General features: G+C 39.8%; 1 protein-coding gene across 1 annotated transcript; it reads left to right on the top strand.

The window, feature by feature from the left end:
• The first annotated feature begins 917 nt into the window (after positions 1-917).
• LOC102231825 (E3 ubiquitin-protein ligase TRIM21-like) lies at positions 918-12,083 on the top strand. The gene is made up of 14 exons (XM_023345768.1): positions 918-992; positions 3,132-3,172; positions 3,244-3,471; positions 4,379-4,560; positions 4,674-4,856; positions 4,943-5,024; positions 5,655-5,749; positions 6,821-6,910; positions 8,092-8,187; positions 8,273-8,376; positions 8,991-9,099; positions 9,217-9,361; positions 9,576-9,602; positions 10,479-12,083. Exons 3-14 carry the CDS (start codon positions 3,261-3,263, stop codon positions 11,012-11,014), a joined length of 1,860 nt encoding a protein of 619 aa, XP_023201536.1. The 5' UTR covers positions 918-992; positions 3,132-3,172; positions 3,244-3,260; the 3' UTR covers positions 11,015-12,083.
• Positions 12,084-12,935: the final 852 nt, after the last annotated feature.

The following is a 12,935-nucleotide window of genomic DNA, read 5'->3' as shown; positions in this document are numbered from 1 at the left end:
GGCTAGGACCGCCTCTGGGACCGACCTCCTTGTTTGAAATTAAAGCAAAAGTGCATTTGATTTGGAAATGAAGGTCATAAATTCCACAGTAAAAAACACAACTTTTGCTCTCCAGCAGGATCCTGTTTCTGGCGTTAAACTCAAAAACACCTGGGTTATGCAACAGAACAGTAAACCCACTGACAATCAATGCTTTGGTGCAATTCTTCCTTCATACGAGGCTTGCGTCGCTTTTCTCTCGCAAAAATCATTTCAAAACCACATTTTGTATTTACTCAGGTTATCTGTGGTAGTTCATGTGATCATCTGAAGAACAATGTTATTTGGGCCATTGAAGATATAAAAAAAACTGGAGCAAAGTTCTGGGAAAAAACTCAAATCTTTTTTTTTTTTTTTAAACAAGGCCATTTTTAGATTTATCTCAGAAATGTTCTAGGGGGAAAAAATGGACATTTCTGAGATTCAAAAGTCAAAAATTTCCCCCCAAAAAATCAATTTTTGGTCTGGATGGGATCAAGGCGACTGTCTCCTAGTTGTCACATGAAATGAGAGGTTTGTAAATGAACGTAAACAAAATGAATCCATCGAACACCTGAACATAAAAATAAATCTGTAAAAACGGAGAATTTTCAGACATGTTTGGTTTGAGACAAACATTTTCTTAAAACACTTTTTTTTTCTCAAAAACCGCTTAGTGATTAATCTAATTCAATTTTTTAATCGATTGACAGCATGTTTTTTAACCCCCCCTTTTTATTCTTACTATACCAGCGCCACATTTTGAGCGAAAGTATTGGAATGCATTTGGTCCAACAACCCAACAGCCTTGTAAAAACAACAGACGCTGCTCGCTGCTTTTCTGATACTTCCTGCTTTCTGTCGGCTGAAATGAAACCGAAAGGTTTCAGCTGCCAAATCGGGAGAGGAGAGGCAGAGACAGGAGGAATGAGCATCAGATCAGACGGAGGCGCAGCGACGTGAGGCAGCGTCAGGTGAGTGTCTGCACTTTCAATTGGCTTTCACTGGAAGTCTGTCAGAGTGAACAAAATGCAGGTTCGTCGTTTAGCATCACGCTTGTTGAACTGTAAGAAGGATTTACAGGCAGCGACGCGTAAAAATAAAACAACAACAACTAGTCGCAAGTATCTAAATGATGATAATATCCTGCGTAATAGTAAAGGAAAAGTTTCAGCAGTGTTACCATGGCATCCGCGGGGGAAGAGAAGAAATATGACTGTAAAAAGAAAAAGCGGGGCAAAAATGTGTCTTTGCTTTAGGTGGAATACAAAACTCAAATTTAGCCCAATGAGGCGTGTTCTGCGGCTTGGGGGGGAAAACGTCAGTCGCACAGTTTCTGCTTAAACAAATCAGGCGCAGAGAGAGGAAACCATAAATCTCTCCGTGGCCGTTTCAAAGTCCGGTCAGGGAGTGATTGCGTGCTTCGTGTTAACATTTAGCGCTTTAAAAACAACAAATAGAGGAGAAAAATACTTCTACAACAATGAGTTATTATTTAAACACTGAGGTATTAGCACGAGAGATGATGGGCATTTAAAAAACAAAACATTGAATATTATTTTATACCCAGAAATCAGTTAAAACGCGCATTTTGCCGGGGAACAGGCCAGCTAAATTTTACACTACATAAAACATATTTCAGAACTCGTTCATCTGACTTCAGAACCTACAGCTGCGTTTCGGCTATTGAGTCTCTGCTTACTTAACGCAGTGGTTCCCAAAGATTTTCCGGGCCCCCCATGGATTACAATAACATCTGCCACCAAAAATTAAACAAATCAACTGGGCACGGACATAACCAGACATAAACCTAAACACATATTTTGTTTTGAAACTCCACTGAAGTTTATTTCACACTTCAGGGCGCAACAAAACAAACTACAAACCATCTTTACAGTGAAACACTTTTGTGTAATTTTTTTATTACTATTTCTTTATTTATTATTACTATTTATTTATTATTTATTACTATTTATCCATACCGCTTCCCGTGCCCTTCCCTGTAATGGCACTGTGCCCCCGCCCAGGGGGCGCGCCCCACACTTTGGGAACCACTGACTTAACATATCTTTTATTCCCCCAAGTTATAACTTTGCAGGACTTTCCGTGCAAGGAAAATGCTGCATCACTCTCAAACCATTTCACACATTAAAATCTGAAAAGTGCGGCGTGCATATGCGTGCATCCCCCTGCTACTGTTCGATAACAAACTGTATCCTGACAGTCACAGCCCACATGAAATGAAAACGTCCAGACACAGCGCCCTCATCTGGTCAGAGCCGGGATATTTATTGAAATGTATCCAGCAGTTGGTTAGCCTACTTATTTACCTAGATATGCAAACACTTGTGTGGTCCAGTCCCTTGACAAACATGAAGCAGCTGTAAGCGGTTTGTCTTTTCACCACCATGATCCAGTTCATTGTGCAAGCTCAAATATTAGCCATGAGAAAATATTCTACATGTGTTCCTTTGAAATGTTTTGTAACGTCGTAATCTGGGCTACCAGACATACGAAGAATTTCAGCTTGTATTTTAATAATGATGCGACATTTTGTTTATAAATGTAAATAAACTCACTTACATTTGATAAGCAAATTTCAAAGCAAGAGAAACAGACTTGTCTGATGCTACGTTCTAATTCACCTCAATGATCCTGGTAAGGTTTCGTCTTCTCACACGTTGTTTTGCTCAGTAGCTCTTTAAAGTATTATTTTTTTTTATTCTTACAGTTTGTGTTTAAACGAGTACTGTCTGCAACAAGTTTTAGTCTAAGGCTTTGAGCTGTGCAACACAATCAGCACCACTAGAGGGAGACAAATCACACACTTCCACGTTTTTATATTGTAAACTCAACTCTGGAATATGGAGGGTGAGAGGCAGCAAAATGAAATAAATATACCATAAAATACATGTGTGTAAATCTCCCATTAATTAGTTAAGTGCACTATAAAATTATTAAATGCATCAATAAATAATTAAATCTTATGGAATTATAAAATATACAATTAAATAATTAAATGTTCCATGAAATAATTGAGTTCTTTTACAGATAATTTCTATCTTTATAGAAAATTCTATTTAATAATACATTTACTGATTGCACTTTAACAGGAACTTCAGGAGAGATTTGATCAAAGGACCCAACAGAGAAGGTAAATAATGGTTCAGTGCAGCTGGTCTCACGAGTGACTGGAAAGAACTGATGTTGTTTCTGGGTTCTCAGGTCCCAGCCTGTCTGACATGAGTCTCCAGGTTTGCCACTGCGGCTGGTCCAAAGTTACCACTTACCAGGGCCTGAGGACTCACCAGGGGAAGAAGGGATGCACACCCAAGGGAATGCACATCCCGGAGAGCAAACAGTTTGCTTTCTTTCCACCAAGTTACAACCAACGAAGACTAATCAGCTCATTTGACCTCTCTATGGATATTTTTAAGACTCCTTTGAGGTTTGGTAAGTGCTTCACATTATGGCTGAAACACATTAACCGTTTAGCCGTTTAATTGTCTATTATTATTTTACATAGGCAATGATCATTTTGTCTGCCTCAGCTTGATTCCAAAACGTTTTGGATTTGCCTGCAGTATGAGTGTTTGTGGGTTTAGTTGTAGCTAAGATGTATTCATTCAAAAATTTATTTTCACGCTTTATGTTTAGCAAAAACCAAAGGCGGTATGTTTAGCGTAGAAAAATTCAGTCCAGTTGTTTTTTGTTATGATTTTGATATTTCACATTTTAAGTGAGAATAATTAAAGACCAAACCTTTACTTAGGTGTTTAAATCAAATTACTATTTCAGAGTCCTCTGATACTAATACTTTAGCAAGCGTCATTTTGTACCTCGTCAGACCATCATGTCGCTTGGCAACGCAACGACCTAACTCAGCCCTCTAAACTTTAAAGAAAGATCACGTGAGTGTGTAAAGAAAACCCCAATGGCTAAAGGCCACTGCTCTGTTTTGTGCCAACATGTTGAACATGTGTTGAGATAAGACTTAATGCACATAAAATAGCCCATCCTATTGCTTTGATCCTAAAGTGTTTAAACCTAGAGAAACTTACCAGCCCAAAGTTTGCACACAGCTATCATGTCAATGCAGAACAGTCAGTATTTTTTAGCTTGCTAGCAGAAAATGGTGGACAAGCTGTTTCCATAACTTCCTGTATAGAATCGGACCTTTAGGTTGTCCTATCATGGATGCTTACAATAACACTTGATGTTTACAAATTTTCTCTGTTGTCAACTAATCACCAAATAATTCTCTGCCGCATCTTTTAAAAGTCTGTTTCTGAAAAAGATTTAGTCAACTAATTATTTGTTGATTAAAATAAATGACAGTTTTTTGTTGCGTCTCAATAAGAACCTTCAGAATTTGGGAACCTGGAAGCTTTCCATGGCCTGGGAGCTCACCAGAGGATGATGGGGTCCACGCCAAAAGAAGCAAGGATCCCAGAGAGTATCCAGAACTTCCGGAGCAACATGTTGGAGCAACCCAATCAAATGAACAACTGGTCAATTGTGAACACTCCAGCAAAGGAGCAGGTAGAGCTAATTCCAGATATTGATACACAAACATGTAAATTGAGTTCTACCAATCACTGACTGGTAAATGTGAGACTTAAGAAGCCAAAACATTTTTCACTTCTCTCTGACAGAAACTGTTCATGTCTCCAAACTTCCCCACCCAACTGAATTATGGGCTGACTCAAACCCTAACACGGGACATGAACCAACGAAGTATGGAGGACTGGCACGGTCATAACATGTCACCAGATGAAAAAAATTCTCAACAAATGGTTCCAACCTCGAATACTACTGCAATTTCATTTGGTTCCCAGGTATAACAAGTTTTCAGTTTGAGTTTTGTTGGTTTTTGTGGATGAAACTGTGTCCTGAACAATGTATCCCCAATACTTTTTTTCAGCAGACAGATGCATCATCCCCGTCAACAGATCTGGTGAGCTCTCCACCATCACGGATCCTGCTGGCCGAGTCCGACTCGTCGAGTAAGTTTTATAAGCAACACATTAAATACGTGTAGCGACATTTAGTGTGAGTAAGGAGTAATCCGTGAGGGACGGCGGAGTCCCAGAGCGAAATTCTGTGAGAGGTGTACGGAGCCTGGTGCCGGAAGAAAAACTTTGAGTGACTGAGGGTCAGTGCGCGTAACACAAACCCTGTAAATTCTAGACACTAACAGGTACCATAGAATTGCACAAAAAAATCCGCGAGGGACGACGGAGTCCCTGCTCGAAATTCAGTGAAAGAGGTGTACGGATTAAAATGCTGTCTACATCGTTTTAAACTGCGTGATTGTGAGCTTGAGGGGGAATAAAAATAGCAACAGGTATTTTGTTCCATATAACACAGTAGGAGTGTAACAGGTAAACCTTTTATGGATGCAAACTTGACTAAAAACCCACCTGTTTAGGATTGCATTTGAAATGTAATCAATTACAAATTTATTGATGGAACCTGACTTAATGTCGTGTTTTTATTATTGATCCTATGTTGCATTGTGTTTCTGTGTTTGATATGATGTAAAGCACTTTGAAATGCCTTGCTGCTGAAATGTGCTATACAAATAAATTTTGATTGATTGATTGATCGATCGATCGATTGATTGCCCTCTGTAGTTTTTCAGACTCCACAACCTTCCCGCCGTGGTTCTCGATCCTCGGACAACGCCTGCAGAGGACTTGACTTCTCTTCTGTTATTCTTTCTTTTGAAGTTAAGAATATTGTTCTCTTTGATTCTGAATGTGGTGTACTGCTCCTAAAATATACTGACCAAAAAAAAAAACCCATCAAAACATAAGAATGCCTTTACATTTAAATCTTAAAGCTGTTTCTTTGTCACGATGCCTTTTAAACATGAAAGAATCTAAGCGTACTGAGGTAATAACCCTTATGTTGGGTCATTAGACAGAATGACCCAAAATCTACGCCATATTACCACCACTAGATGGTGCTGTTTTGCTTTTATTTTTAACATGACTATAACACAATTTGACCCAAGTGAGAGCGATTAAGCTTTAAGTTTAAAAGCCCAAGTGATCCACACATTGAAAAATAATGTTAAAGTTATTATACTTATTATTTTGTATTAATAACAACAACAATAATAATTATTACTATAACATTAAAATATTATTATTATTTTCAATCATATCTTAAATATGATTGAAAATAATAATAGTAGTAGATAGTTATTGTTATGGATAGTTAGTTAGTTTTCTCTTTCCTTCACCCATTTGTAGCTCCAGCCTGAAGTGAAGTGAAAGAAAAAAGATGCCAGGTTTGCTGACATTTTTTGCAGACCAAAATACAAAAGTGTGCGTTTTATTTTAGTCCCACAAAACTCAGAACAGTTGGACTTTTGCGCCAGACTATATTTAGGGTGTCAGAGTAAAGTGGGTGAGTAGAACTGCACAGCCATTAAAGGCAGCCATCAAGGAAACACAATGTTTTACAAACGCAATGCAAGTTATTATAAGTAATGTGACAGATATAACGTCACGCCTGACAGATGTACAGATCTGCACTTTTGGAAAGTTAAAGTTAAAGCCTCACCTGTAGATTTTCATAAAGTGCGTTGATGTAAAGCTTGACAGAGCTGGTCACATCTGTAAACATCTGATTTTTTTTGACTTACAAAATGGGCTATTGTTTCTTTCTTCTTTTTTTCTTTTTTTTACTGTAATACTGTCCTCTCAATACTCAATAAACGTCAGATTCTCTATTTTTATTTTAATGCTGGTTAACTGTTTTATGCTTAACTTTTTTTTTTGCCTTTTTACAGGATGACGGAGACTCACAGATTGTAACAAACACACATAAGGATGCAGTTAGTGAAAAGAAGAGAGAAAGAGAGGCTGAAAGGCTGCTGCAGGTAAAACATTTTTAGCATGCTATCTACGACCAGACCTGAATTATCACAATTTTTTGGAAAACATTCTGATGTGATTTGTTAGCCTAACAAGATATTGGTGGGTAACTGGTTGCCATGGTTGCCCTCATTTATCTTCCATCCATCCATCCATCCATCTTCTTCCGCTTATCCGAGGTCGGGTCGCGGGGGTAGCAGCTTCAGAAGGGAGGCCCAGACTTCCCTCTCCCCGGCCACTTCTTCCAGCTCTTCCGGGGGAATCCCGAGGCGTTCCCAGGCCAGCCGAGAGACATAGTCTCTCCAGCGTGTCCTGGGTCTTCCCCGGGGCCTCCTCCCGGTGGGACGTGCCCGGAACACCTCACCAGGGAGGCGTCCAGGAGGCATCCTGACCAGATGCCCAAGCCACCTCAACTGGCTCCTCTCGATGTGAAGGAGCAGCGGCTCTACTCTGAGTCCCTCCCGGATGACTGAGCTTCTCACCCTATCTCTAAGGGAGAGCCCAGCCACCCTACGGAGAAAACTCATTTCGGCCGCTTGTATCCGCGATCTCGTTCTTTAGGTCATGACCCAAAGCTCATGACCATAGATGAGGGTGGGAACGTAGATCGAATTCGGAATTTATCTTGTTGTTTTAATAGTGGCTAGTGTTTTAACATTGGCAATTTACTCCCTTTTCCCCGTTTCCTAAGCCATCGTAGCAGCATGTTGTCAGCGTACTACTTCTGTTTATCACCGAGTGATGAAATGAGTTATGTTGCAAAACCGACTTTAGTGAATGGGACGTGCCTCAATGACACATGCGAGGGAGTGGACTAATGGTGTGAAAATGGTCACAGTAAGATCAGCTCTCAGTGAGACACATCAAGTCCCTCTAAATAAGACAACATGTCCATGGCGCCCAGAGGTGACAGAATATGGTTTTCCTAAAACTGTAAATTTTGCCTTAAAAGATGGAATTTAGCCTGCAAACTGTAGATGAAATGGGAATATTTGTACTCATTTTGGTCACAATTTTGACTGCAGGAAATTTTGCGCTTGTGTGTGTTTAGTGCAAAACCGCTTTGGAAAGCAGGAGCAAACCCATTTCACATAGTAGGGCAGTTTGCTCTGCTTTGTGAATTCCCACCGTTTCTATCATGAGAAACCTTAAGAAATTTCTACATCTACTTTCACCTTCTGTCAAGGCACAGCAAGACAAGATGAAGGTCTTGCTACAGCAGAAAATTCACATCCGAGAGAAGAAGATGACTGAAGTCAGATCAGCCGTGAAAAGCTGCAAGGTGAGCTGCAGATGCTGCTGCCGTGTTGGACATGATTTGGGATTTTTCAGATGTACCCACTGTTTATCCCCATCCCTGTTTTCAGGGCAGCTTGGATGCTGAATGGCTGCAGATCCACAGCGTCTTCTCAGAGGTGATGAAAGTTGTGGAAGATGCTCGGAAGAAAGCTCTGGAGCCGATCGAGAAGAGGTTAGCCATGTTTATCTCAGTAACAGTTTTAAAACAGTGGTTCCCAAAGATTTTCTTCTGGGCCCCCCCTATGGATTACAATAAAATCCCCCCGCAAAAAATTAAAAAAAAATAAACTGGGCACACACATTGTTCAACCGGACATAAACCTAAACACATATTTTGTTTTCAAACTCCACTGAAGTTTATTTCACACTTCAGGTTGCAACAAAACAAACTACAAACCATCTTTACAGTGAGACACTTTTGTGTAACTGTTTTTTTCTTTTTATTCATCCATTCCGTTTCCCGCGCCCCCCCTGCAATGGCACTGCGCCCCACCTAGAGGGCGCGCCTCACACTTTGGGACCCACTGGTTTTAAAACATCCTTAGAGATGCTTTACAAAGTTTCCCATTGTGTACGTGGACATGTCTAACAACACGTGCTACGATGCTGGAGTTTATTTTCCTAAGCCATCGTATCTTCCTTTGCCACTGAAATGCATACAAACTAACGTAATGGGGATTTGATTAAACGTTGCGCATACTTGAGATGACAGCAAACCAATTTCATCGAGTTGATGGAGCAACTATGCTTTGCTCAAACTAAAAGCCTCGTGTGTTCTGTTCTTAGGAGACGAAAGGTCAAAAGGGACGAACAGAATCTCCTGCAGAAGCTGCAAGGAGAAATTGATAGATTCAGAGACTCCATTGATGAACTGGACAGAAGCCAAGACTTGCAGGTAAGGAGTCCCTCCACCTTCACACCCTTTCTTTTAGTATTATTTTAGCGAAACAAGAAAAACGTTTCAGTTTCTATAACTCTCGTCCTTCTTTGCTCCTTCCTTTGAAACACACAGGCTGTTCCACTTTCAAACCTGGATGACTCCAAAGGGATTAAAAATCTAAAAGTTGACACTTCCTTCTCCTTTGGTACCCTGAAAGCAACAACATCTACCATGATGAAAGACATCCAGTGGCATCTGGAAAACCTCTCTTCCCTCGGTGAATCTTTGTTTTTTTCCCAAATGACGCAATTTTGGTCGTCGGTCTCAGCATGATTAAACATTTACACGTCTCTAAACAAACTGGACTTTCTAGGCAAACAACAGGAGTTTGATTACAGCTCACTAAACAGAGCTGGTGTGAATAAACCCAAAATATGTTGTTTTTTTATTAAGGATCTGTGTTTTACCCACTTTCTGTTCTTTTTCCACAGAGCTCAAAAGGATTGCAACCTTCGCAGGTGTGTGTACTCAAAAATGTATATGTAAATTGTAACATGCACTGCTTTGATAATGTACTTTTTTTGGATTTCTTCTGTTTTTGCTCAATTAAAAATATATTTTAGAGCATCAAACAAAGACTAACATACCAAATACAACTTTCATGAAAATATTTCCTCAGTGGTGGGCACTGCTGACAAGAAGTTAGCGGTGCTAAACTTCAGGAGCTATTTATAAACATTAGCTCCACTAATGTCCCATGCTAACATGGGACGTAGCAGAAGCTAATGCTAAAGCACTAACTTTAGCCATGTTGATATTCACCATCTATCAACGACTCAACAGATGCCACTTTTAAAGTTAGAAAAATGCTAAATCATGTTTTTATACGCGCTAACTTTGCGCTGTGCTAGTTTTTCAGAGGTATGCACAGAAGAAAAAAAGATTATGTAAGGCAACCGGACCCAGTGTGGAAATTTAATGGCCATATCATAAGTTACACGTGATTAACCACACCACCCCTTTGGTGAAGAGAAAATCAGAGAAAAGTGAAAACCAAATTCAGGCCTCATTCCCTGCCCTACTTGTGTTTTCTTCGTTCTGTATCTATTACTCAGACCCCATTAGTTTCTCAGTCATATTCCCTTCACCTCTCTGGCCCATTGAGCTAATTGGTTCCACTGTAAAGCATTCAAGTACTAAGCATAAGTAGTTCTGTTATTTCTCAGGCTGTGCCCATTATTCTTCTTGTTGCCAACCTTGTTGTTTATTGACCTCCCTTGACCTTTACAATGTGTTCATCATGCTTCTCTCATCCTTGTCTTATTTTGGTTCTTAACCACATCGTGACTCTTACCCAACCCTCCACTCTTCCGCTGTTTCCTGTCTGACCACAGTGGACGTAAAGCTGGACTCAGCCACGGCCCACCGGTGCCTCGTCCTGTCCAACGACGGGAAGAGAGTGAGAGACGGAGGAGAGAAGCCGAAAGCTCCTGACGATCCGGAGAGGTTCGACACGTTCGGCAGTGTCCTTGGGACCAATCGCCTGAACCGCGGCAGGTCGTACTGGGAAGTAGAGGTGAAAAACAAAAGCGGTTGGGATCTGGGCGTGGCACGGCGGAGCGCAAACCGCAAGGGGGTGCTCAAGGTCAACACGGACAACGGTTACTGGGTGGCCGTGCATTTCGAAGACAGGAAGTACGCAGCCCTGACGGTACCCCCCACCAGCCTCCCGCTGAACGAGAAACCCCAAAAGGTCGGAGTGTTCGTCGACTATGAGGAAGCCGTCGTGTCGTTTTACGACGTGACCAACAAGTCGCACATTTTCTCGTTCACCGAGTGTCTGTTCAATGACGACATTTTCCCGTATTTCAGTCCGCATCCTAAAACGAATGATAAAAATGTTGATCCACTGATTATATCTGCTGTATAAAAGCAGGTGTTGTTATCTTGAGTGGTAGGATATTCTCACCATAAAAACCTTTGGGAAAATAAAATATAATAATCACTGGTGTCGCAGGCGTGGTAACAATTCGTGGGCAATAAATCGACCCAATGTATTTTAATTTATTGTATTCTTTATTTTTTTTTAAAGTTGATCTACAAGTCTATTTTTTCAAATAAACATCCATGACCTCCTGTTTCACCAGGTCAGAATCATGTTATGCTCAGTGGCTCAGACACTCTTCAAAATTTGAAACACGCAATTCATGTAAGGCAGACGAGCGTTGATCTTCATACGTCAGGAAACGGCTGCCAGAGCGTAACTACGGACCTAACATGTCTGTAGTCAAACCAAACTGGAACAATTTTCAAACCCCAAATGTGGCAAACAAGGTTCAAGAAAGACGAGGTGAAGGCCGATCACTGGCAACTAGGCAACATTTCCCCCTTATGTAGCTCCAATATAAGGCAAAATGTTAGATCGGATTACCAATACTGGCGCTTCACTATTGTCAAAAACATTTCAACAGCAACTTAAGAAAACATGCAACATCTTAACTGGAATACTTGAAACAAAATTAACATAAGAAAGTCTTAATCTGTATATTTTTTTTAAAAAAAGATGAGGATTGTATTTGGGAATTTCTTCTCGTAATCTTATTTAGGGTTGTGGAATATGATTGTGATGTAGATGAAAAGGGAAAACGTAATATAAATGCACTGTTTTATTTTGGAATCAATTAAAAATGTTTTTTTTTTTTTTTTTTTTTGATTGCCTATGTTGCAGAATCTTACCCAATTCACTTTTTCCTTGTATTTTCCTCTGCACAATTCCGGCCACCCATTCGTTGATAACATTTTGGTTTTTTTCTTTCTGTCGCTCAGAAGTGACAATAAAACTTTGTTGTTCAAAGAAATGCAAATTGAGCGAAAAAAGAAAAAAAAAAGTATGTCTTCCTTCAACTGTAAAATTGTTATAATAAAAGAGAAGGTATATTTTGGACAATATTTTTTTTTATTTGAATAAATAATGTAATAAATCTGTTTAGTGAAACTTTCATTGACTATTATTTGGGTCTAATAAATATAAATCACAAAAAACAAGAGATACACAAAAAAGACAAAGAACCCAGGTTTTAAACTGACAGCACAGAATAATCTAAATTAAGCACATTAATTTTGTCATTTCAGTTTGCAAAATTTTATGGTTAATGGCAATGCAGCTTCTGCCTTAACTACAAGTGTTTAGTGTTTCAAGAAAGGTGTAACGTGTGTCCCCCCACGGCCCCTAGGGGCCGTGTGGGAGGGGGAGATTTGTTTTGTGTTCCCTCAGCAATATGCTTACTGCAATATTTGCTGGTCTGTATCGTATACAGTCACAAATGTCAATTTAACATTTCAAATACAGTAAAGAGCCTCAGTGTTTATTCTCAACTCTTTGGTGCAAAACGTTTGATTGAAAATCGATTTATACGCTGCATGTCTACGTCTGTCTGTGTAAGGTTGAGATGGAACTGCACATGAAAACAGTCCTGCACCGTTCAGAAAACCAACACAAAAGAGACACAATCCAACCTGTCAGATGACTCACCACGCCATCATAACTCAGAAATAGTCCAAATAACTTGGATGCATGTTTTCTTTCTTTCCTACTTACGGAAAGTTTCTGTTTATATCATAGGTCTGTGGCGCTTTTCTGTCCTAAAGAAAAATATATATAACACTTCAGATATTTCACAATGAGATATAGCAAACATAGAAAAACCTCACGAAGGCCTTACATTATAGCAGAAAGTACCATGTACACCGTAAGGAAGGCTTACAGTGTTCAATTATGTCGCATGAATTCCAAGGACATATTGTATTTTGACGATATTACATAAAATGAAACATGCATTTCCTCTCTGTGT

Source organism: Xiphophorus maculatus, chromosome 14 (assembly GCF_002775205.1).
Source record: "Xiphophorus maculatus strain JP 163 A chromosome 14, X_maculatus-5.0-male, whole genome shotgun sequence".
Classification (NCBI taxonomy): Eukaryota; Metazoa; Chordata; class Actinopteri; order Cyprinodontiformes; family Poeciliidae; genus Xiphophorus; species Xiphophorus maculatus.
The sequence above is the reverse complement of the archived record's forward strand: the minus strand, read 5'-3'. Positions and strand labels throughout refer to the sequence as shown.